This window comes from Engystomops pustulosus, chromosome 10 (assembly GCF_040894005.1).
Source record: "Engystomops pustulosus chromosome 10, aEngPut4.maternal, whole genome shotgun sequence".
In the NCBI taxonomy this organism is placed as follows: Eukaryota; Metazoa; Chordata; class Amphibia; order Anura; family Leptodactylidae; genus Engystomops; species Engystomops pustulosus.
In genome coordinates, this window is record NC_092420.1 from 93011802 (window position 1) to 93038589 (window position 26788).

General features: G+C 46.8%; 1 protein-coding gene across 1 annotated transcript in view; it reads right to left on the reverse strand.

Moving 5' to 3' along the window:
• TIE1 (tyrosine kinase with immunoglobulin like and EGF like domains 1) overlaps window positions 1-24509 on the reverse strand; it is a 30856-nt gene extending 6347 nt beyond the window's left edge. Inside the window, exons 1-15 of the mRNA XM_072127023.1 lie at window positions 23992-24509; window positions 20253-20543; window positions 6903-7013; window positions 5729-5884; window positions 5519-5650; window positions 5093-5233; window positions 4348-4476; window positions 3103-3248; window positions 2742-2886; window positions 2320-2478; window positions 2075-2212; window positions 1506-1796; window positions 968-1258; window positions 699-892; window positions 156-366 (exon numbers count right to left, since the gene is read on the reverse strand). Coding sequence (XP_071983124.1) covers window positions 156-366; window positions 699-892; window positions 968-1258; window positions 1506-1796; window positions 2075-2212; window positions 2320-2478; window positions 2742-2886; window positions 3103-3248; window positions 4348-4476; window positions 5093-5233; window positions 5519-5650; window positions 5729-5884; window positions 6903-7013; window positions 20253-20543; window positions 23992-24052 — 2596 coding nt within the window. The 5' untranslated portion in view covers window positions 24053-24509. The remainder of the gene's footprint in view (window positions 1-155; window positions 367-698; window positions 893-967; window positions 1259-1505; window positions 1797-2074; window positions 2213-2319; window positions 2479-2741; window positions 2887-3102; window positions 3249-4347; window positions 4477-5092; window positions 5234-5518; window positions 5651-5728; window positions 5885-6902; window positions 7014-20252; window positions 20544-23991) is intronic.
• Between the last annotated feature and the right edge of the window lie 2279 nt (window positions 24510-26788).

Genomic DNA, 26788 nt, shown 5'->3' on the forward strand with positions numbered 1-26788 from the left:
ATCCCTTCCTCATCCAATCCCTTCTTTTCCTTGGTTGAACTTGATGGACATGTGTCTTTTTTAACCCTATAAACTATGTAACATCTGTACATTGAAACATTGTTCTTAAAGGACCCCCCCACTTCTTGCTGTGGTATCCCCTCCCCCTCCGTCACCTTTCAGCATCTTGATGGCGGCGTTCATCCGCACCCCGTCCTTCTTGATCATCGCCTTTATCACCTGCCCGAAGTTCCCTTCTCCGATTACATCTTCAAACTTGATGTCAGCCCAGTCCAGGATGGGGTACGAGAAGGGCTCGGTCTGGGGTCTGGGCCGGCGGGTGAGGGTCAGGGTCCCCGAACTGAACTGCAGGATGGTCTCTTCACCCTGACAGGTGGAGGTGTCCATTAGTGTCATCCAAAATCCCCCCAATCCCAAATACCCCCAAAGATACCAATGTATCAGCTGCTGTTCTCTGTTATCAGCCTCTTCTGCTAGAGGACACAACAGTCTTACATGTCACAGATGATATAATTGTTTCTGATCTCGTGTGACGCTTGTGCTAATGTTAACCCTCCAGTTGCTGCCACTGTGTGGGTCACAAAACGACCACTGGGATTGGTCAGATTCTTATAGTGAAGCCGTTGTGGGATACGCTGCCCCCCTATAGCTCTACCCCCCCATAGTAAGTCATGTGACATCGCCCCAGGGTCACTCACAGATCCGGACTGATACGTGAACATCCGCCGGCGACGGAATAAATTCTTTTTAATGCAGAAGAGGGCGAGGAGCGCGATGATGATGGTGAAGCAGGTGACGGAGACGGATCCGATGATGGCGAGGATGAGCTGCTGCCCGGTGCTGGAGGGCAGGAGGCTGCGCACCTCCTCACTGGGGGGCATCATGGGGGCATCTGCGGAGAGAACAGCAGGGGGGGTTTCAGTATCTGGAGAAGTATTATACGATCACCCGGGGGCAGAGCACTTACCGTCGCTGTAGGTGGTTGCGGTCACACTGTGGCTCCATTCCCCGGGGACCCTGGAGTTGGCCCGGACTCTGAACTGGTAGATGGAGCTGGTGTTGAGGCCCCTGATGATGTACCAGGTCTGGTTGTGGCCCTCGGTGTCGGCCCATTGCTGCTCCCCAGGGGCCCCCAGCCTGTGGCTCTCCACCGTATATTTAATGATTCCTCCATTGGGGTCATCAGGGGGAGACCAGATCAGCTTCACACTCTCCCTGGTCAAGGGGTCGGCATGGACGTCCTTAGGGGGTGATGGACCTGTGCACACAGTGATTGGAGACTAAGAACTACCTGACCTCCATTGTCTATAAGGCATGAACTACACACAGCAGAGGGTTTGTTACAGTGTATAAATGGAAAATAAGAGCCTACAACCTATAGCTGAGGGGAGTCCTGGATGTATTTATGTAACCTGACACACTGTAACAAACCCTCAGCTATGTGATCATGGAGAATTTTCACCTCTTCAAGTAGAGATTCATTTTATATTGGGGTGGGGTCTCACCTTTGCTGTTGAGTATGATGATGTAGGGGTCGGACGGGGGTCCCAGGCTTGTGCAGTGATAGATGAGGACCCTGAAGGTGTATTCAGTCTTGGAGCTGAGGCCATAGATGCGGGCGGACAGGACCTTGATGGAGGTTATATTCTCCTGGCGGTAGAGATGGTTAGCGGGGTGATAGATCCGGACCAGGTAGCCGCTCCCCACTGTGTTATAGGGGGGGAGCTGCCAGTTTATGGAGAGCGTGTTCCGGTCCTCGATGGCGTAGCCCTTGATCTCCGGCTTCACTGTGGGCTCTACAGGGAAGAAGAAATAAACCCCCCATCAATGTGACATCTCAGCTCTATCAATGCGTCTACGGTAACAGACTACAAACAAACCATCTGTAGTCAGAGCCCTCTCCAAGTGTAAACTTTTTTCACACATGATCAGGATCAGACCACACAGGGATCCTCTGTAGTCTGTTACCATGGAGACATTTGTGCTGTATACACAAAACGATGGAAGGTTTTTAATCAACGCTAATGATTTGTCCACAATGAAAGAATTCGACCATAGATGTCCACTTATTTACCGATACAGTCCGTGTGCAGAACAGCCACCGGTCCCAGGGGTCCTTCTCCTCCGGCTCCAGGTCGACTCAGCTGGAACTGCACCAGGTAAGCCGTGACCGGCTTCAGATTGGGAAGGGTAATGTTATCTTTTGGATCCACTGGAAAGATAAAATGATTTTTATACCGTACATTACAGTTACTCCAGAGCTGCACTCACTATTCTGCTGGTGCAGTCACTTTGTATGTTACTGGACCGGTCTCCTACCTACGATGTTTGACCAGTAGCTTGCACCTTCTCTGGGTCGATACAGTAGTTTTATGGATGAAATGGGTCCATCTCCAGTGAAGTTATGTAGAGGAGCGAGGATCAGGTGTCGGCTCCCTCGGCTGAGCAGATGGGGAGGGTCCAGGGGTTTAGGTGGCACTGCCGAAACAATAGGAAGACAATTACAGCATCAATATGGGGTCATAGGCCACTGGTTTTGTAGTGGGAGGGGGTTAATACACAGGTATCTGTCAGTCCCACCAAACACAAAAAATTCTGCAATTTGCAGTACCAGCCGTGACCACTAGATGTGACGTGAGTGAGCTGCTGCACTTTATGGCACGCTGCAATGTGGACATCCCAGTCCGACAGCTTTTACCTTCACTGATACATTGTTGCAGATCCAGAATTAGAGTCGTTACCTCTGACCAGCACTTGGAACTTGCGACTGTCCTGCCCCCCGCTGGTGGAGACGCGACATTCCCAGAAGCCGTTGTCGTACAGCGTCAGCGCAGGGATGTTAAATTTACACGTACTGCGTTCTGAGTCCAGCACCGCCTGACTCGCCTGATGGGGGGAAGACAGAGAGGGGTCAGTGACAACGTGACCATCCGTCAGTGATCTGCAAGGTGTGGGACTACAGGTCTCAGCATGACCAGGGCTAATAGATTAGAGAGCCATCTATACAGAGTCTATACCTCACACATTGGTGCCACCCACAGGCCATTGCAGTAATTACAGGCAGATTAAAGAGAATGGGCCCCCATCCACCCCAGGACCTACCCCGAGCACCGAGCCATCCGGGCGGCGCAGCACAATGCTCTCCCGCACCGGCTGAGGCTTCCCCGATGCAGCGCAGCTCAGGATCGCCGGGGAATCCAGATTAAACTCCACCTGAGTCGGAAGATCAATGATCTGAGGAAGATGATCTGTGAGGAGGAGGAAGAGAACAGCCCTTGTAAGTTCCGGTGTTATTCCTCTGTGCTGCTGTGGTGCCTGTGACCTCCCAAAGATCCACCATGTACTTCTCTCTGCTTGGGACCCTATTCATTTTACTATGTAACTCATTTACAATATCAGCTCAGTCCTGCATATCCTGATATCTTCTGCTTGTACCGCGCTCCAGCTACTGTGGGGGACTCTTCCTGGGTGGGGGGCTCTTCCTGGGTGCCTATTTTGGGTATAGAGGGTGTGGACTTTACCTGCATTGGTGGGTTTATGCCTCCATCTAATGACCAAACTCCCAAGATTATCCAGCACAGGGAGAATCATCACAAGCTCCTCGTGACCCTGTACTGACCCACACCCTGACAGTGGACCCATCGAGGGCCCTAAGAACATTAGGAAACCTTTCAGCACTTTGGTTATCTGGGCCTTGGGCCGACCATTGTGGTTCTCGTATGCGCTTGTTATAGGCAGAAGTGTCCACACCTCGCACCCACTACTAGAGGAGACCATTCCACCACCACTACTACAACTCCCATCCTATGCCCCTTCATTATGCACAATTCTCATTCCGATCAGTACAGTCACATCCTGACATCCTCTGTGCTGCTGGGAACACTGCGCCATTAGACTCTCATTCTCCTCCTGAAATACTCTGTGCTGCTGTGGACATCTCTGTGTCTGCAACCTCCCAAACGATCAGCATCCTGACATACTCTGTGCTGCTGCTGATTTATCTCTCAATCTGTGACCCTACCAATAATCTGTGCTGCTTCAGCTCTTAGTCTGTAAGTATGGTCTCCTCCTCAAATACTCTGCGCTGCTGGGAGGACCCTGCTCCTTAGTCTCTGTATCTCTAATGATCAGGACGCCTCCTCTCCTGACATACTCTGTGCTGCTGTGGACCTTACACCTTATACTAAGTTACTCTCAATATGTGTATAAAATAAGAGCAACCCTTTCCTTAAATACTCTGTGCTGCTGCAGACCCTGCTTATTCCAATGTACAGAAGATGAGCACAATTTCTTTCTGAAGTGCTCTGTGCTGCTGTGACCTGTGCCCTGCAGGGTGTATGTCCTCACCTGACTTCTCGCACTGCTGTCCGTGCCATCCGTTGGGGCACACGCAGCCGCTGAAGCGGTTACAGGACCCTCCGTTTTTGCACTCGCACTTCAGGGCACAGTTTGCTCCGTACGTTCCCGCAGGACATTCTGTAAGAGGGGAAGGTGCAGGAAGCGGGATGTGAGTATGACAGGTGTAAGATGCCAGGGCCATGCCAACCGAGGGCGATGCCAACATGTCCCCAGGGCAGAAAGAGATCACAACCAGATTATCAATCAGATGCGGTGCATGTCTCGGCAGGTATGTGGGAAATGCTCATCAGTCCATGATGCTTTGCCATAACAAGTAATGGGGCAGAGACAATGAATGGTGAATAGAAAGCTACAAGTGCAGTGAAGACTGACACACGGCAGGGAAGGGAGGGAGCGCGGCAGGAAAGGGAGGGAGCGCGACAGGGAGGGAGGGAGTGCGACAGGGAGGGAGCGCTGCAGGGAGGGAGGGAGCACGGCAGGGAAAGGAGGGAGCGCGGCAGGGAGGGAGAGAGCACGGCAGGGAGCGCTGCAGGGAGGGAGGGAGCGCTGCAGGGAGCATGGTAGGGAGGGAGGAGCACGACAGGGAGCGCAGCAGGGAGGGAGGAAGCACGGCAGGGAGCGCAGCAGGGAGGGAGCCATGAGTTGGCCCTTGCTGGACCATTGATGTTTTGGGATACTCAGACCCTAAGCCCAGACGACACAAGGTGCCGGTTCTCCTTGCTGGACCTGGTACCTGTTTGACATTGTGTTCCGCTCCAGCCACTGCCACAAGAACATCCATAGGGGTCCGGCAGACAGAAGGTGAGGCCCCGGCAGCCATGTTCCCTCTTACACGTCTCCTGACAGTTTCTTCCAAAGTTTCCCTCTCTACAAGCTGCAGGAGACAAAGGGGGGTCATTAGATGGTGGACACTGACCATAGCAGGGAAACCATCAGCCACAGAAGTTCTGGAGATCCAGGACTCCATGTTCCTGATCCTGTGATCCCCTGAGGCCGGCAGAAGACCCCAATGACCAGAAACAACATGGATGGAGATGAACCGAGTCCCTGAGAAACCTTCAGACCCAAAGTGAGACATTCCAGGGGAATCCAATAAATTCCTGTGGGTTGGGATAAGATTCTGTGGTTTCTCCTATAGATGTCCCTGTGGTGCACTCACCCTTCTCGCAGAGGGTCCCCATGAACCCGGGGGCGCAGATGCATTCTCCGCTACTGTCATGGCACACGCCGCCGTTCAGACAGTCCAGACAATCCTTCTGACACGATGGACCCCACTTATTGGCCGGACACCCTGCAGAAGACGACACGGGACCATTACACCGGAAATCCTACAACTCTGGGGGGTAACGGAGAGGCGCAGGGTCCTCACCTCTTACAATGAGTCTGAAGAAGGCGTTGACCAGGGGAATGGTCCCCATGAAGCCGGCGCTGTAGATTCCAGCCTGACTGTACTGGACCGAAGTGAAGGTGAGCTGCGCGATCCCACCACTCACATCGTTCTTATAGGTCGTCCTCAAGAAGGTCCCTGGAAGGAAAGGGTTAATGTCGAAGAAAACCCATCAATGAATCTATGAATCTGGTCTCCTGACCCCTGGTGGTCTGGGGGTAGAAACATGTTCATAGCATTACCCCTGGTGGTCTGGGGTAGTAACATGTTCATAGCATCACCCCTGGAGGTCTAGGGAAGTGACATGTTCATAGCATCCCCCCTGGTGGTCTGGGGTAGTAACATGTTCATAGCATCCCCCCTGGTGGTCTTGGGTAGTGACATGTTCATAGCATCATCCCCAGTGGTCTGGGGTAGTGACATGTTTATAACACCATCCCTGGTGCTCTGGGGGTAGTGACATGTTCATAACATCATCCCTAGTGGTCTGGGGTAGTGACATGTTCCTAACATCATCCCCGGTGGTCTGTGTTAGTGACATGTTCATAGCATCATCCCTGGTGGTCTGGGGTAGTGACATGTTCATAGCATCATCCCTGGTGGTCTGGGGTAGTGACATGTTCATAGCATCCCCCCTGGTGGTCTGGTGTAGTGACATGTTCCTAACACCATCCCTGGTGGTCTGGGGGTAGTGACATGTTCATAACATCATCCCTAGTGGCCTGGGGTAGTGACATGTTCAAAACATCATCCCTAGTGGTCTGGGGTAGTGACATGTTCATAACATCATCCCTAGTGGTCTGGGGTAGTGACATGTTCATAGCATTATCCCTGATGGTCTGGGGGTAGTGACATGTTCATAACACCATCCCTGGTGGTCTGGGGGTAGTGACATGTTCATAGCATCATCCCTGGTGGTCTGGGGGTAGTGACATGTCCTTAACACCATCCCTGGTGGTCTGGGGAAGTGACATGTTCATAGCATCCCTGGTGGTCTGACGTAGTGACATGTTCATTGCATTCCCCCTGGTGGTCTGGAGTAAAAATAAACTAATTATAACACCCCCTGGTGGTCTAAGGCGGTATTGGAAAAATGATTCTGCCAATCACAGAGCAGCTTATACAATGACACCGGCTCAGGACTCGCGTTACCCACCATTGTACTTCCACAGGATGTCCTCGTGCCTGATCTTGACCGCTCTGGCCTGCAGTTGTACGTCTTCATTCACACTGACGGTTACTGTCACTTTCACTGGAACCAGATCAGCTGAAGGTGAAACACAAAACACAAGAGATTTATCACTGACACAAAGACAAGGATCAGACTATTGTCCCCAGAGAAAACCAGTGACGCTGACACATTGGGGCTCATTTACAAAGGGTCCCGTGGCCGTATTTTGTTTTCCAACTTTTCAGGCATTGCACTGGGGATTGGGTCGAACGCAATCGGATTTTGGCGAACCGGCAGGGGCTTTCATGCGAAACAAATCGAGGGGCGGCCTGTCAGTCTATCCGACCGATTCAGACAAACCGTGGGATTTAACTTTGCATCGGGAAGAAGAGGGTGAACTCCTGGGACCTGAGCGGGGAAGTGACACATGCAGGATATCGGGTGCGCGATCTTAGGGAATCGCGTCAGCTGTGCATTGGAGTCGGGGAACGCACCTCGGGGATCGCGCGGGGACCAGGTAAGTAAATCTGCCCCATTGTGCTGCTGATCTCCTCTCCACATAACACAAGTGAGTATGGCTGAGAACCGAGGATGAAGGTTGGAAGTCTCCAAACCAGAGATCAGAGCGAGAGTAAAAGAACCGCCCTTGAAATAACATAAAACATAATACAGTCTCTGCCTAATATATCAAAAGCTCCCCCTAGTGGTGACTACATGCAGATTATACATCACCACTAGGGGGAGATCACTACATACACATTATACACCACCACTAGGGGGAGATCACTACATACACATTATACACCACCACTAGGAGGAGATCACTACATACAGATTATACACCACCACTAGGGGGAGATCACTACATACACATTATACACCACCACTAGGGGGAGATCACTACATACAGGTTATACACCACCACTAGGGGGAGATCACTACATACACATTATACACCACCACTAGGGGGAGATCACTACATACAGATTATACACCACCACTAGGGGGAGATCACTACATACACATTATACACCACCACTAGGGGGAGCTCACTACATACACATTATACACCACCACTAGGGGGAGCTCACTACATACAGATTATACACCACCACTAGGAAGAGATCACTACATACACATTATACACCACCACTAGGAGGAGCTCACTACATACACATTATACACCACCACTAGGAGGAGCTCACTACATACACATTATACACCACCACTAGGGGGAGATCACTACATACACATTATACACCACCACTAGGGGGAGATCACTACATACAGATTATACATCACCACTAGGGGGAGCTCACTACATACAGATTATACATCACCACTAGGGGGAGATCACTACATACAGATTATACACCACCACTAGGGGAGCTCACTACATACCGATTATACATCACCACTAGGGGGAGATGACTACATACAGATTATACACCACCACTAGGAGGAGATCACTACATACACATTATACACCACCACTAGGGGGAGATCACTACATACACATTATACACCACCACTAGGGGGAGATCACTACATACAGGTTATACACCACCACTAGGGGGAGATCACTACATACACATTATACACCACCACTAGGGGGAGATCACTACATACAGATTATACAGCACCACTAGGGGGAGATCACTACATACACATTATACACCACCACTAGGGGGAGCTCACTACATACACATTATACACCACCACTAGGGGGAGCTCACTACATACAGATTATACACCACCACTAGGAAGAGATCACTACATACACATTATACACCACCACTAGGGGGAGATCACTACATACACATTATACACCACCACTAGGGGGAGATCACTACATACAGATTATACATCACCACTAGGGGGAGCTCACTACATACAGATTATACATCACCACTAGGGGGAGATCACTACATACAGATTATACACCACCACTAGGGGGAGCTCACTACATACCGATTATACATCACCACTAGGGGGAGATGACTACATACAGATTATACACCACCACTAGGAGGAGATCACTACATACACATTATACACCACCACTAGGGGGAGATCACTACATACAGATTATACACCACCACTAGGGGGAGATCACTACATACAGATCATACACCACCACTAGGAGGAGCTCACTACATACAGATTATACACCACCACTAGGAGGAGCTCACTACATACAGATTATACACCACCACTAGGAGGAGCTCACTACATACAGGTTATACACCACCACTAGGAGGAGATCACTACATACAGGTTATACACCACCACTAGGAGGAGATCACTACATACACATTATACACCACCACTAGGAAGAGATCACTACATACACATTATACACCACCACTAGGGGGAGATCACTACATACACATTATACACCACCACTAGGGGGAGATCACTACATACAGATTATACATCACCACTAGGGGGAGCTCACTACATACAGATTATACATCACCACTAGGGGGAGATCACTACATACAGATTATACACCACCACTAGGGGGAGCTCACTACATACCGATTATACATCACCACTAGGGGGAGATGACTACATACAGATTATACACCACCACTAGGAGGAGATCACTACATACACATTATACACCACCACTAGGGGGAGATCACTACATACACATTATACACCACCACTAGGGGGAGATCACTACATACAGGTTATACACCACCACTAGGGGGAGATCACTACATACACATTATACACCACCACTAGGGGGAGGTCACTACATACAGATTATACAGCACCACTAGGGGGAGATCACTACATACACATTATACACCACCACTAGGGGGAGCTCACTACATACACATTATACACCACCACTAGGGGGAGCTCACTACATACAGATTATACACCACCACTAGGAAGAGATCACTACATACACATTATACACCACCACTAGGGGGAGATCACTACATACACATTATACACCACCACTAGGGGGAGATCACTACATACAGATTATACATCACCACTAGGGGGAGCTCACTACATACAGATTATACATCACCACTAGGGGGAGATCACTACATACAGATTATACACCACCACTAGGGGGAGCTCACTACATACCGATTATACATCACCACTAGGGGGAGATGACTACATACAGATTATACACCACCACTAGGAGGAGATCACTACATACACATTATACACCACCACTAGGGGGAGATCACTACATACAGATTATACACCACCACTAGGGGGAGATCACTACATACAGATCATACACCACCACTAGGAGGAGCTCACTACATACAGATTATACACCACCACTAGGAGGAGCTCACTACATACAGATTATACACCACCACTAGGAGGAGCTCACTACATACAGGTTATACACCACCACTAGGAGGAGATCACTACATACAGGTTATACACCACCACTAGGAGGAGATCACTACATACACATTATACACCACCACTAGGGGGAGATCACTACATACACATTATACACCACCACTAGAGGGAGATCACTACATACAGATTATACACCACCACTAGGGGGAGATCACTACATACACATTATACACCACCACTAGGGAGAGGTCACTACATACAGATTATACACCACCACTAGGGGGAGATCACTACATACAGATTATACACCACCACTAGGGGGAGCTCACTACATACAGATTATACACCACCACTAGGGGGAGCTCACTACATACAGATTATACACCACCACTAGGGGGAGATCACTACATACAGATTATACATCACCACTAGGGGGAGATCACTACATACAGATTATACACCACCACTATGGGGAGCTCACTATATACAGATTATACTCCACCACTAGGGGGAGCTCAGTACATACAGATTATACACCACCACTAGGGGGAGCTCACTACATACAGATTATACATCACCACTAGGGGGAGATCACTACATACAGATTATACGCCACCACTATGGGGAGCTCACTATATACAGATTATACACCACCACTAGGGGGAGCTCAGTACATACAGATTATACACCACCACTAGGGGGAGCTCACTACATACAGATTATACACCACCACTAGGGGGAGCTCACTATATACAGATTATACACCACCACTAGGGGGAGCTCACTACATACAGAGTATACAACCACCACTAGGACAAGCTCACTACAGACAGATTATACAGCCACCACTAGAGGGAGATCACTACATACAGATTATACACCACCACTAGGGGGAGCTCACTACATACAGATTATACAACACAAGTAGGGCGAGCTTGCTACATACAGATTATACAGCCACCACTAGGTGGAGCTCACTACATACAGATTATGCACCACCACTAGGAAGAGCTCACTGTATACAGATTATACACCACCACTAGGAAGAGCTCACTGTATACAGATTATACACCACCACTAGGGGGAGCTCACTACATATATATTATACAGTTCCCACTAGGGGGAGCTCACTACATACAGATTATACAACACAAGTAGGACGAGCTCGCTACATACAGATTATAGAGCCACCACTAGTGGTAGCTCACTACATACAGATTATGCACCACCACTAGGAAGAGCTCACTGTATACAGAATATACACCACCACTAGGGGGAGCTCACTACATACAGATTATACAACACAAGTAGGACGAGCTCGCTACATACAGATTATACAGCCACCACTAGTAAGAGCTCGCTACATACAGATTATACACCAACACTAGGAGGAGCTCACTACATACAAATTATACTGTAACCACTATGGGAAGCTCACTATTTACAGATTATACACCACCACTAGGGGAAGCTCACTACATACAGATTATACACCACCACTAGGGGGAGCTCACTACATACAGATTATACACCATCACTAGGGGGAGATCACTACATACAGATTATACACCACCACTAGGGGGAGATTACTACATACAGATTATAGAGTCGCTATTAGGGGGAGCACACTACATACAGATTATACACCACCACTAGGGCGTGTTTATTACATACATATTATGCAGCCACCACTAGTAGGAGCTCACTACATACATACTATACACCACCACTAGGAGGAGCTCACTACATACATATTATACACCACCACTCGGAGGACCTCACTACATACAGATTATACACCACCACTAGGGGGAGCTCACTACATACAGATTATACACCAACACCAGGGGGAGATCACTACATACAGATTATACAACCACCACTAGGGGGAGCTCACTAAATGCATATTATACACCACCACTAAGGGGAGATCACTACATGCAGATTATACATCACCACTAGGAGGAGATCACTACATACAGATTATACACCACCACTAGGGGGAGATCACTACATACAGATTATACACCACCACTAGGGGCAGATCACTACATACAGATTATACACCACCACTAGGAGGAGATCACTAAATACAGATTATACACCACCACTAGGGGGAGATCACTACATACACATTATACACCACCACTAGGGGGAGATCACTACATACAGATTATACACCACCACTAGGGGGAGCTCACTACATACAGATTATACACCACCACTAGCAAGAGCTCACTATATACACCACCAGTAGGGGGAGATAACTACATACAGAATATACACCACCACTAGGGGGAGATCACTACATACAAATTATACACCACCACTAGGGGGAGCTCACTACATACAGATTATGCAGTTCCCACTAGGACAAGCTCACTACATACAGATTATACACCACAACTAGGACAAGCTCACTACATACTTATTATACACCACAACTAGGACAAGCTCACTACATACAGATTAAACAGTTCCCACTAGGGGGGGATCACTACATACAGATTATACACCACCACTAGTGTGAGCTCACTACATACAGATTATACACCAACACAAGGGGGAGATCACTACATACAGATTATACACCACCACTAGGGGGAGATCACTACATACAGATTATACAACCACCACCAGGTGGAGCACACTACACACAGATTATTCATCACCACTTGGGGGAGATCACTACATACAGATTATACAACCACCACTAGGGGGAGATCACTACATACAGATTATACAACCACCACCAGGTGGAGCACACTACACACAGATTATTCATCACCACTTGGGGGAGATCACTACATACAGATTATACAGCCACCACCAGGTGGTGCTCACTAAATACCGATTATACACCACCACTAGGGGGAGATCATTACATACAGATTATACAGACACCACTAGTGGGAGCTCACTACATACAGATTATACACCAACACAAGGGGGAGATCACTACATACAGATTATACACCACCACTAGGGGGAGATCACTACATACAGATTATACAACCACCACCAGGTGGAGCACACTACACACAGATTATACACCACCACTAGGGGGTGATCACTACATACCGATTATACACCACCACTAGGGGGAGATCATTACATACAGATTATACACCACCACTAGGGGGAGCTCACTGCATACAGATTATACACCGCCACTAGTGGGAGCTCACTACATACAGATTATACACCGCCACTAGTGGGAGCTCACTACATACAGATTATACACCACCACTAGGGGGAGTTCACTACATACAGATTATACACCACCACTAGGAGGAGCTCACTACATACAGATTATACACCACCACTAGGGGGAGCTCACTACATACAGATTATACACCTCCACTAGAGGAAGATCACTACATACAGATTATACACCACCACTAGGGGGAGCTCGCAACATACAGATTATAAAGCCGCCACTAGGGGGAGATCACTACATACAGGTTATACACCACCACTTGGAGAATATCACTGCATACACATTATACACCACCACTAGGGGGAGCTCACTACATACAGAATATACACCACCACTAGGGGGAGCTCACTACATACAGATTATACACCACCACTAGGGGGAGCTCACTACATACAGATTATACAACACCACTAGGAGGAGCTCACTACATACAGATTATACACCTCCACTAGGGGGAGCTCACTACATACAGAATATACAGTCACCACTAGGAGGAGATCACTACATACAGATTATACACCACCACTAGGAGGAGATCACTACATACAGGTTATACACCACCACTAGGGGGAGATCACTATATACAGATTATACACCACCACTAGGGGGAGCTCACTACATACAGATTATACACCACCACTAGGGGGAGCTACCTACATACAGATTATACAGCCACCACTAGGAGGAGATCACTACATACACATTATACACCACCACTAGGGGGAGATCACTACATACACATTATACACCACCACTAGGGGGAGATCACTACACACAGATTATTCATCACCACTTGGGGGAGATCACTACATACAGATTATACACCACCACTAGGGGGGGATCACTACATACAGATTATACACCACCACTAGGAGGAGATCACTACATACAGATTATACACCACCACTAGGAGGAGCTCACTACATACAGATTATACACCACCACTAGGAGGAGCTCACTACATACAGGTTATACACCACCACTAGGAGGAGATCACTACATACAGGTTATACACCACCACTAGGAGGAGATCACTACATACACATTATACACCACCACTAGGGGGAGATCACTACATACACATTATACACCACCACTAGAGGGAGATCACTACATACAGATTATACACCACCACTAGGGGGAGATCACTACATACACATTATACACCACCACTAGGGAGAGGTCACTACATACAGATTATACACCACCACTAGGGGGAGATCACTACATACAGATTATACACCACCACTAGGGGGAGCTCACTACATACAGATTATACACCACCACTAGGGGGAGCTCACTACATACAGATTATACACCACCACTAGGGGGAGATCACTACATACAGATTATACATCACCACTAGGGGGAGATCACTACATACAGATTATACACCACCACTAGGGGGAGATCACTACATACAGATTATACGCCACCACTATGGGGAGCTCACTATATACAGATTATACACCACCACTAGGGGGAGCTCAGTACATACAGATTATACACCACCACTAGGGGGAGCTCACTACATACAGATTATACACCACCACTAGGGGGAGCTCACTATATACAGATTATACACCACCACTAGGGGGAGCTCACTACATACAGAGTATACAACCACCACTAGGACAAGCTCACTACAGACAGATTATACAGCCACCACTAGAGGGAGATCACTACATACAGATTATACACCACCACTAGGGGGAGCTCACTACATACAGATTATACAACACAAGTAGGGCGAGCTTGCTACATACAGATTATACAGCCACCACTAGGTGGAGCTCACTACATACAGATTATGCACCACCACTAGGAAGAGCTCACTGTATACAGATTATACACCACCACTAGGAAGAGCTCACTGTATACAGATTATACACCACCACTAGGGGGAGCTCACTACATATATATTATACAGTTCCCACTAGGGGGAGCTCACTACATACAGATTATACAACACATGTAGGACGAGCTCGCTACATACAGATCATAGAGCCACCACTAGTGGTAGCTCACTACATACAGATTATACGCCACCACTAGGAAGAGCTCACTGTATACAGAATATACACCACCACTAGGGGGAGCTCACTACATACAGATTATACAACACAAGTAGGACGAGCTCGCTACATACAGATTATACAGCCACCACTAGTAAGAGCTCGCTACATACAGATTATAGACCAACACTAGGAGGAGCTCACTACATACAAATTATACTGTAACCACTATGGGAAGCTCACTATTTACAGATTATACACCACCACTAGGGGGAGATCACTACATACAGATTATACACCACCACTAGGGCGTGTTTATTACATACATATTATGCAGCCACCACTAGTAGGAGCTCACTACATACATACTATACACCACCACTAGGAGGAGCTCACTACATACATATTATACACCACCACTCGGAGGAGCTCACTACATACAGATTATACACCACCACTAGGGGGAGCTCACTACATACAGATTATACACCAACACCAGGGGGAGATCACTACATACAGATTATACAACCACCACTAGGGGGAGCTCACTAAATGCATATTATACACCACCACTAAGGGGAGATCACTACATGCAGATTATACATCACCACTAGGAGGAGATCACTACATACAGAATATACAGTCACCACGAGGGGGAGATCACTACATACAGATTATACACCACCACTAGGGGGAGATCACTACATACAGATTATACACCACCACTAGGGGCAGATCACTACATACAGATTATACACCACCACTAGGAGGAGATCACTAAATACAGATTATACACCACCACTAGGGGGAGATCACTACATACACATTATACACCACCACTAGGGGGAGATCACTACATACAGATTATACACCACCACTAGGGGGAGCTCACTACATACAGATTATACACCACCACTAGCAGGAGCTCACTATATACACCACCAGTAGGGGGAGATAACTACATACAGAATATACACCACCACTAGGGGGAGATCACTACATACAAATTATACACCACCACTAGGGGGAGCTCACTACATACAGATTATGCAGTTCCCACTAGGACAAGCTCACTACATACAGATTATACACCACAACTAGGACAAGCTCACTACATACTTATTATACACCACAACTAGGACAAGCTCACTACATACAGATTAAACAGTTCCCACTAGGGGGAGCTCACTACATACAGATTATACAACACAAGTAGGACGAGCTCACTACATACAGATTATACAGACACCACTAGTGGGAGCTCACTACATACAGATTATACACCAACACAAGGGGGAGATCACTACATACAGATTATACACCACCACTAGGGGGAGACCACTACATACAGATTATACAACCACCACCAGGTGGAGCACACTACACACAGATTATTCATCACCACTTGGGGGAGATCACTACATACAGATTATACAACCACCACTAGGGGGAGATCACTACATACAGATTATACAACCACCACCAGGTGGAGCACACTACACACAGATAATTCATCACCACTCGGGGGAGATCACTACATACAGATTATACAGCCACCACCAGGTGGTGCTCACTACATACCGATTATACACCACCACTAGGGGGAGATCATTACATACAGATTATACAGACACCACTAGTGGGAGCTCACTACATACAGATTATACACCAACACAAGGGGGAGATCACTACATACAGATTATACACCACCACTAGGGGGAGATCACTACATACAGATTATACAACCACCACCAGGTGGAGCACACTACACACAGATTATACACCACCACTAGGGGGTGGTCACTACATACCGATTATACACCACCACTAGGGGGAGATCATTACATACAGATTATACACCACCACTAGGGGGAGCTCACTGCATACAGATTATACACCGCCACTAGTGGGAGCTCACTACATACAGATTATACACCGCCACTAGTGGGAGCTCACTACATACAGATTATACACCACCACTAGGGGGAGTTCACTACATACAGATTATACACCACCACTAGGAGGAGCTCACTACATACAGATTATACACCACCACTAGGGGGAGCTCACTACATACAGATTATACACCTCCACTAGAGGAAGATCACTACATACAGATTATACATCACCACTAGGGGGAGCTCGCAACATACAGATTATAAAGCCGCCACTAGGGGGAGATCACTACATACAGGTTATACACCACCACTTGGAGAATATCACTGCATACACATTATACACCACCACTAGGGGGAGCTCACTACATACAGAATATACACCACCACTAGGGGGAGCTCACTACATACAGATTATACACCACCACTAGGGGGAGCTCACTACATACAGATTATACAACACCACTAGGAGGAGCTCACTACATACAGATTATACACCTCCACTAGGGGGAGCTCACTACATACAGAATATACAGTCACCACTAGGAGGAGATCACTACATACAGGTTATACACCACCACTAGGGGGAGATCACTACATACAGATTATACACCACCACTAGGGGGAGCTCACTACATACAGATTATACACCACCACTAGGGGGAGCTACCTACATACAGATTATACAGCCACCACTAGGAGGAGATCACTACATACACATTATACACCACCACTAGGGGGAGATCACTACATACACATTATACACCACCACTAGGGGGAGATCCCTACACACAGATTATTCATCACCACTTGGGGGAGATCACTACATACAGATTATACACCACCACTAGGGGGGGATCACTACATACAGATTATACACCACCACTAGGAGGAGATCACTACATACAGATTATACAGCCACCACTAGGAGGAGCTCACTTCATACAGATTATACATCACCACTAGGGGGAGATCACTACATACAGATTATACACCACCACTAGGGGGAGCTTACTACATACAGATTATACATCACCACTAGGGGGAGATCACTACATACAGATTATACATCACCACTAGGGGGAGCTCACTACATACAGATTATACATCACCACTAGGGGGAGATCACTACATACAGATTATACACCACCACTAGGGGGAGCTCTATGTTCCTCCAGGTTATTATGTGCCTGACTCTATTTGTCAGTGTGATATGTCTTATCTTTTTATAATGCCGGGCAAGCGACTGGGCCCAGAGCTGCTGGGGGGCCCACATAAGGCAGTAACTAGTGAATCATTAAGGGGTTAGGGGGCTGTATATAAAATTACCATGAGGGGCTGTTTGGGATGATAAACTAGGGAATATTTTATTGAACAGGAGACTGTTTTAGTTTCTGTATTTTTAATGCCGCCACAGGGGCCAATGCAAAGAGTTCACTGAGGTTCTGTCGCCCAGAGGCCTACTGATACCTGGAGCCGACCCTTCATACAGGTGTTTGCCTCAATGTAACAGCTGAATTTAATCAGCAGCAGTATAATATCTGGAGAATCTGAGCACAATCTCCAGCTCCAGACGTCTCCTCCTCTTATCTCACATTCTTTCTCTTTCCTGCTTTTACCGATTATCAGAGGATTTTAGTGAAAGTCGCTTCCTCGTAAATGATTTGCTCTCCACTTATACTTTTCTCCGTGGGAACTCCGCAGTTATTTACCGCCTTTATCAGAGCAGCGATAAGATCAGCGCTACCGTCCAAGGAAGAGGAAGGAAACCCAATCAGGGGCTGCAGGATTCCAGCTCCGGAGGACCACAAGAGGCAAAGCTTCCCTGATCGCCCTCCACAATCACATCGGAGGCGACCACTTCTATGTTACAAACGTATGCAGTCTAGACCGTCCTGGATACATATAACCTGCACCGATACATTGTAACATTATGCTGGATTCCATGCCAAGTGTCAGGATTTCATATAGGTCCCATTCACTTACAGCAAGCAGAAAACTGCTGTAATGGAACAGAAAGTCTACTAGTCAGCTGTGTAGGATTCGGGTCTTCCGGCGATTCACTAAGGTAGTGCGCCCGATGTCCACCAGGTGTCGCTGCTGCGCTGAAGTTCGCCGGAGTTCCCTGAAGTTCACCTTCCTATGCTGGGAGCAGGTAAGTGCGTGTCAAGCTTTTTTTTTTTAAATGCGGCGGTTTTTCCGAATCTGTAGGGTTTTCTTGTGGCCACGCCCCCCATTTCCGTCACGTGTGCACGCCACAATCTGATCGCGTGCGCCAAAATCCAAGGGCAATTCAGGGAAAATCGGCGCAAATCGGAAATATTCGGATAACCCGCCGGAAAAACGTGATTCGGGCCCTTAGTAAATGACCCCCATTGTCCGGATACTTTTACTTATCATTCAGATCTGACATTAACTTCTGGAGCTGAGATCATAATTCTGCCGATAATTCTGATAGTTTAGCTCCATCCCCTCTATTAAACTTTGGTGTTTCGTTTTAACGGGGTTTTCAAAAGATTTAATGTTATTCCCCAATTACTGAGGGTGGGACCTGTAAAACCAAGGACAGAGGGGACCCCCAGCAGGTGTCACCTGTGCCCTGTCACTCCATCCCCTGCCTGTGACACTGCAAGAGCTGATCCAAAACATTAGAGGGGCCCCTCAGGGATGGGAACCCCCAATCTCATGATAGGTGGGGGGCAGTAGACAGGTTACAACCAATCACGTAAATTACACTTCATCCTTAAATCTTCGGACAATCCCTTTAACTCCATTAATATCAAGAGGGAAATGTATAATGGAATTATATATTATATTGTAGATATACAAGCCCCGCCCCCTGCCCCCTCCTCTCACTCACCTGCTGGACTGTTATATGGATACAGGATTTTCGTCTGCTCGATTGGGCCTTTCGCTGTGCAGAAGAAGACCCCAACCAGCTCCTGAGTGGCGAATCCGCTGGCCTGCACCTCCTTCCCCGATGATTTGGTCTTGAACGTCCGACCGGGAGGGATGAGCACAATCTTATTATCCCGCTCAATGTGCAAATCCGAACTCCTCATATCCCGCTCCCCGGTGACACATGATAACAACAGATCTCCTTTCCGGTGCTCAAAGGTGGATGACACCAACGTCACGTCCAATACAGCAACTGCAAGTGCGAGACACACAGTAACAGAGAGGAACAAACCTAACATGACTGTCTTGAGCTACACTCACTATTCTGCTGCTGGTACAGTCACTGTGTACATACATGACATCACTTATCCTGTACTGATCCTGAGTTACATCCAGTATTATACTCCAGAGCTGCACTCACTATTCTGCTACTGGTGCAGTCACTGTGTACATACATGACATTACTTATCCTGTACTGACCCCGAGTTACATCCAGTATTATACTCCAGAGCTGCACTCACTATTCTGCTGCTGGTGCAGTCACTGTGTACATACATGACATTACTTATCCTGTACTGATCCTGAGTTACATCCTGTATTATACTCCAGAGCTGTACTCACTATTCTGCTGCTGGTGCAGTCACTGTGTACATACATGACATTACTTATCCTGTACTGATCCTGAGTTACATCCTGTATTATACACCAGAGCTGCACTCACTATTCTGCTGCTGGTGCAGTCACTGTGTACATACATGACATTACTTATCCTGTACTGATCCTGAGTTACATCCTGTATTATACTCCAGAGCTGTACTCACTATTCTGCTGCTGGTGCAGTCACTCTGTACATACATGACATTACTTATCCTGTACTGATCCTGAGTTACATCCTGTATTATACACCAGAGCTGCACTCACTATTCTGCTGCTGGTGCAGTCACTGTGTACATACATGATATTACTTATCCTGTACTGATCCTGAGTTACATCCTGTATTATACCCCAGAGCTGCACTCACTGTTCTGCTGGTGCAGTCACTGTGTACATACATGACATTACTTATCCTGTACTGATCCTGAGTTACATCCTGTATTATACTCCAGAGCTGCACTCACTATTCTGCTGCTGGTGCAGTCACTGTGTACATCCATGACATTACTTACCCTGTACTGATCCTGAGTTACATCCTGTATTATACTCCAAAGCTGCACTCACTATTCTGCTGGTGGTGCAGTCACTGTGTACATACATGACATTACTTATCCTGTACTGATCCTGAGTTACATCCTGTATTATACCCCAGAGCTGCACTCACTGTTCTGCTGGTGCAGTCACTGTGTACATACATGACATTACTTATCCTGTACTGATCCTGAGTTACATCCTGTATTATACTCCAGAGCTGCACTCACTGTTCTGCTGCTGGTACAGTCACTGTGTACATACATGACATTACTTATCCTGTACTGATCCTGAGTTACATCCTGTATTATACTCCAGAGCTGCACTCACTATTCTGCTGCTGGTGCAGTCACTGTGTACATACATGACATTACTTATCCTGTACTGACCCCGAGTTACATCCTGTATTATACTCCAGAGCTGCACTCACTATTCTGCTGCTGGTGTAGTCACTGTGTACATACATGACATTACTTATCCTGTACTGACCCCGAGTTACATCCTGTATTATACTCCAGAGCTGCACTCACTATTCTGCTGCTGGTGTAGTCACTGTGTACATACATGACATTACTTATCCTGTACTGACCCCGAGTTACATCCTCTATTATACCCCAGAGCTGCACTTACTATTCTGCTGCTGGTACAGTCACTGTGTACAATAATGACATTACTTATCCTGTACTGATCCTGAGTTACATCCAGTATTATACTCCAGAGCTGCACTCACTATTCTGCTGCTGGTGCAGTCACTGCTTACAATAATGACATTACTTATCCTGTACTGATCCTGAGTTACATCCTGTATTATACTCCAGAGCTGCACTCACTATTCTGCTGCTGGTGCAGTCACTGTACATACATGACATTACTTATCCTGTACTGATCCTGAGTTATATCCTGCATTATACTCCAGAGCTGCACTCACTATTCTGCTGCTGGTGCAGTCACTGTGTACATACATGACATTACTTATCCTGTACTGATCCTGAGTTACATCCTGTATTATACCCCAGAGCTGCACTCACTATTCTGCTGCTGGTACAGTCACTGTGTACAATAATGACATTACTTATCCTGTACTGATCCTGAGTTATATCCTGCATTATACCCCAGAGCTGCACTCACTATCCTGCTGCTGGTGCAGTCACTGTGTACATACATGACATTACTTATCCTGTACTGATCCCGAGTTACATGCTGTATTATACTCCAGAGCTGCACTCACTATTCTGCTGCTGGTGCAGTCACTGTACATACATGACATTACTTATCCTGTACTGATCCTGAGTTACATCTTGTATTATACCCCAGAGCTGCACTCACTATTCTGCTGCTGGTGCAGTCACTGTGTACATACATGACATTACTTATCCTGTACTGATCCTGAGTTACATCCTGTATTATACTCCAGAGCTGCACTCACTATTCTGCTGCTGGTGCAGTCACTGTGTACATACATGACATTACTTATCCTGTACTGATCCTGAGTTACATCCTGTATTATACTCCAGAGCTGCACTCACTATTCTGCTGGTGGATGTAAAATCAGTTCACATTCTTAGTCTTCCTATTATTATAGAATATTATAGTTGGCTCCTCCCTGCCCTGTAGTGGTTGATAATGTGTCCCCAGGTTCCCTTGCACTGTAAAGTGCATTGTATAAAATCTTCAGGATCTTTCTTTGTCTGTTTTCCAGATCTCTGTAAGTGATGAAATATAATAATGAGTATTTACTATCCATCATATACTCACACAGCTGGGGGGTTGTTACTTTGTTTCTACACAGGTGGCAGCTGAAGTGCAGGACAGGAAATAGATTTGTGTTTGGCTCACCATGTATTGTTCCTGCTGCTACACTGTAACAAAGTCGCAGCTGTGTGATAATATTCTGGCCAGCATAAGATTTCAAAATTCTTCTTTTCTCTCACATCAAGCAGAGATCTTGCTGTACAAAAAGTACATCTCCAAACTACTTTTGGGTTACACCTGTCTATTATTGTAAGTTTCCATTCACTGACAGCAAGAAGAAGATTTAGCGACAGATTCAATTATGAAGTTTTAAAAAATTGTGGAATATTTTTATTATGCCATATTCAATACCTCTGCTTGCTGTCAGTGACTGGAAACACTGTCTATCTAATTAACTGTTCTATGTATCATCTTACATACAAATCACAAGTTTCAATAAGTTTCGACAGCAAGCAGAAGTTATTATTTTCAAGGTTTCTGCTTGCCAACAGTAAGTAGAAATGTTGTTTGACCTCACATGTACTGTTTATATAATCTGTAACATAGTCCTGCTTACACAGCTGAGGGTTTGTTTCAATGTGTTAGTGTAGATAAAGTGAGGAGACTGACTTGTTTGTTTATGGGTTTATAGGTGTTTATGGTTTTTGGGGGATTGTATAGATTGATTGAGAGCATGATTGGATCATCATGTATGGGCAATCACTGACAGCAAGCAGAAATCTTGAAATTAATGAAAATTTAAAGACATTTCTCAAAGTTTTTACCTATTTCCTGGAAAAGTAAAATTCCGATTAGAAGAATGAGAGAAGGGATCAGCCTGAGCATTGTCCTTAATCCGATCCAGAGGCGAGAATGTGGGGGTGCGTTCCACGTGTCCAGGGGTCACTGCCGCATCCACATTGTGTCCCCCTGGACTGAAGAAGCCAAAACAGATCCACAAAATTATTCCAAAAATATCAGCCCAGAAATTCCATCCGAATCCCGGAATCCAGTGACCGACCCTTGTGAGATCCCAAGACCAAGCCAATATCCGACTGGTCGTTACAATGTATCCAGCCCGGGATCGCCGCTCACATGACTGCCCCGTCCGCCATAGATCGTCAGCTCCTAAGACAAATCCAAAATTGTACCAGAGGAATATTGATGAGCTGTGCCCCGGGCGCTGCTCCTGCGACTTTCTCACGTTCTCCCACCTCTGACTTCCACCGATTTCTGGGATTTGGACATGGAAAGAGGAAAAGGCGTAACAGAGGAGCGAAGCACAGGAAGCGCCGGAGCAGAACACTCAGCACAGGCTCCGACTATAGGAAATACAATGGGAGTGCGTCTGGGAAAGAAGATGACAAAGGAACAACCGCCCCCCCGCTGCCCCAGCTTCCCTGAGACTGAACCTAATTGTCATGTGTTATATTACCGACCAGGGTGACCCATCCGGATCTCACAGCGCAAAATCTACAGGTTGATTATCAGATATTGATTGGAGATATTGGCTACACATATGCATGACAGTGACCGCTGCAGGTTAGGGGGTCGTTAGCTGGTGTTGGGGGGTCCTCCTCTTATCACACAGTCAACACTTGGGCTTCCTGTGCCCTCCACATTCCATTCCTCAGCCTTCAGGATTGTTCTGGAAACAAAATCTTGTGATTACAAAGTTCTACACACTGATACGTTATATACAGCCATACATAATATACTGTTATACTATAACACTATATACCGTCATACACTGATACATTATATACTTTTATACTGTTACAATAAATACCATCATACACTGATACATTATATACTGTTATACTATCACACTATATATCGTTATACACTGTTACACTACATACCATCATAGTGTTACATCGTACAACGTCATACACAGATACATAATATACTGTCATACTGTTACACTATATACCTTTATCAGGGTCGGATTAAAGGAGGGGCTCCCGGGGCGCGTGCCCTGGGGCCACCACCACTTTCACTTTTAAAGGGGCCCCCACCAGTTTCAGACAGTCAGCGACTCAGCTCAGCTGAGTTCCTGACTGTCTCTGTGTGCGATGTGCACCGGCCCATGGCCGCCCGAATCGCACACAAGGATCTAGGATGGCAGCTGTGTCAGTAAGATAAGGCTACCATCAATGGGGGAGATCGCCGATGCACATGTAGGGATGGCACCCTGGCCCCAGAAAGAAAAATATGAATATGTGTGTAGTAAAATTTATGCCGTATTTTTTTTTTTTAAAAAGTGGCGCTCGACACGCACTTACCTGCACCCAGGGTAGGACGGTGAACTCCAGTGAACTCCGACGGACTTCAGCGCAGCAGCGACACCTGGTAGACATTGGGCGCACTACCTTATCGCCGGAAGACCTGAATCCTCCACAGAGAACGGGCCGCTGGATCGCGAATGGACCGGGTAAGTAACTCTGCCCCAATGTCCCCAATGAGTGGATCCAAATGTCTCTTAATGTTTGAGGGACAAAAATCTACTACCACTTCCGTGGTTTGTCCTGGTGTCCCTGATGTTTGTGAACAGTTTGTGATGTTTTAGACCCTTTTATGGCCAGTTAATGCTGAATGTTGAATCCCCACCCCATAGACCAGGTTCTATCCATCTGACGGATTTTAGGCTGATAGGTAGTGACACATGCCAGGTTAGGTGATTTTGATGTATAAGGTCCTGCAGGGGAATGAGTAATATGGAGCTGCCACAAATCTAGTAAGAGTTGAACCATTTGTGACATTGGGGCTCATTTACTAAGGGCTCCGCGGCCGCACTTTCGGCGGGTTTCCCGAACTTTTCCGTTTTGCGCCGAATTCCGTCGGGATTTTGGCGCACACGATCGGATTTTGCGCCTGCTTTCACATGACAGAAATCAGGGGCGTGGCTTTCGGACAACAGAGACACCTGTTGGATATCGGGCGCACGGACCTTAGTGAATGCCGGCAGACCCAAATCTTCGACGGATAATACGCCGCTGGATCACGACTGGACCGGGTAAGTAAATGTGCCCCATTGTGTCACAAGCCAAAGGTTCATCCCATGTAAAAGATGGTGACATTTTGAACACATCATTGTGTGAGATTGGAAGATTGAAAAGGGAGTAGAAAATCTATAACACAGGAGTTTGCATATAAAGGGATCATTTTTGTACCCATGGCGGTCCCTCTCATTTTCACTCTCCCTCTCATTTTCCAAAGAAAAATCACTTTCCAGATCAGTTTCGGGAGGGTAAAACAGAATTCCTGCAGTCTATGATGGAGTCTGGTTGCACGAGACCAAACTGTTATCCTCTCCTCATCCACCCAATAGATGAACACAACTGCACATGTAAGAGACAATCCAATGGGTCTCACCCACCAGAGGAACGAGAGGGAACATCTCAGGCCCAAACTCTCGTCAGAAAGTTCTAAGAACAAACAGATCTGGTAGAGCCAAGGAACCCAAGTCCAAAACTGGGAGGATTGACTCACTCAAAGGTGGGAAGGTCCTTGGGCGACAATATGGCAAAGGAGGATTGTGCCATCTACTTTTTTGGTAAGAAGATCAACAACTTCTTGATC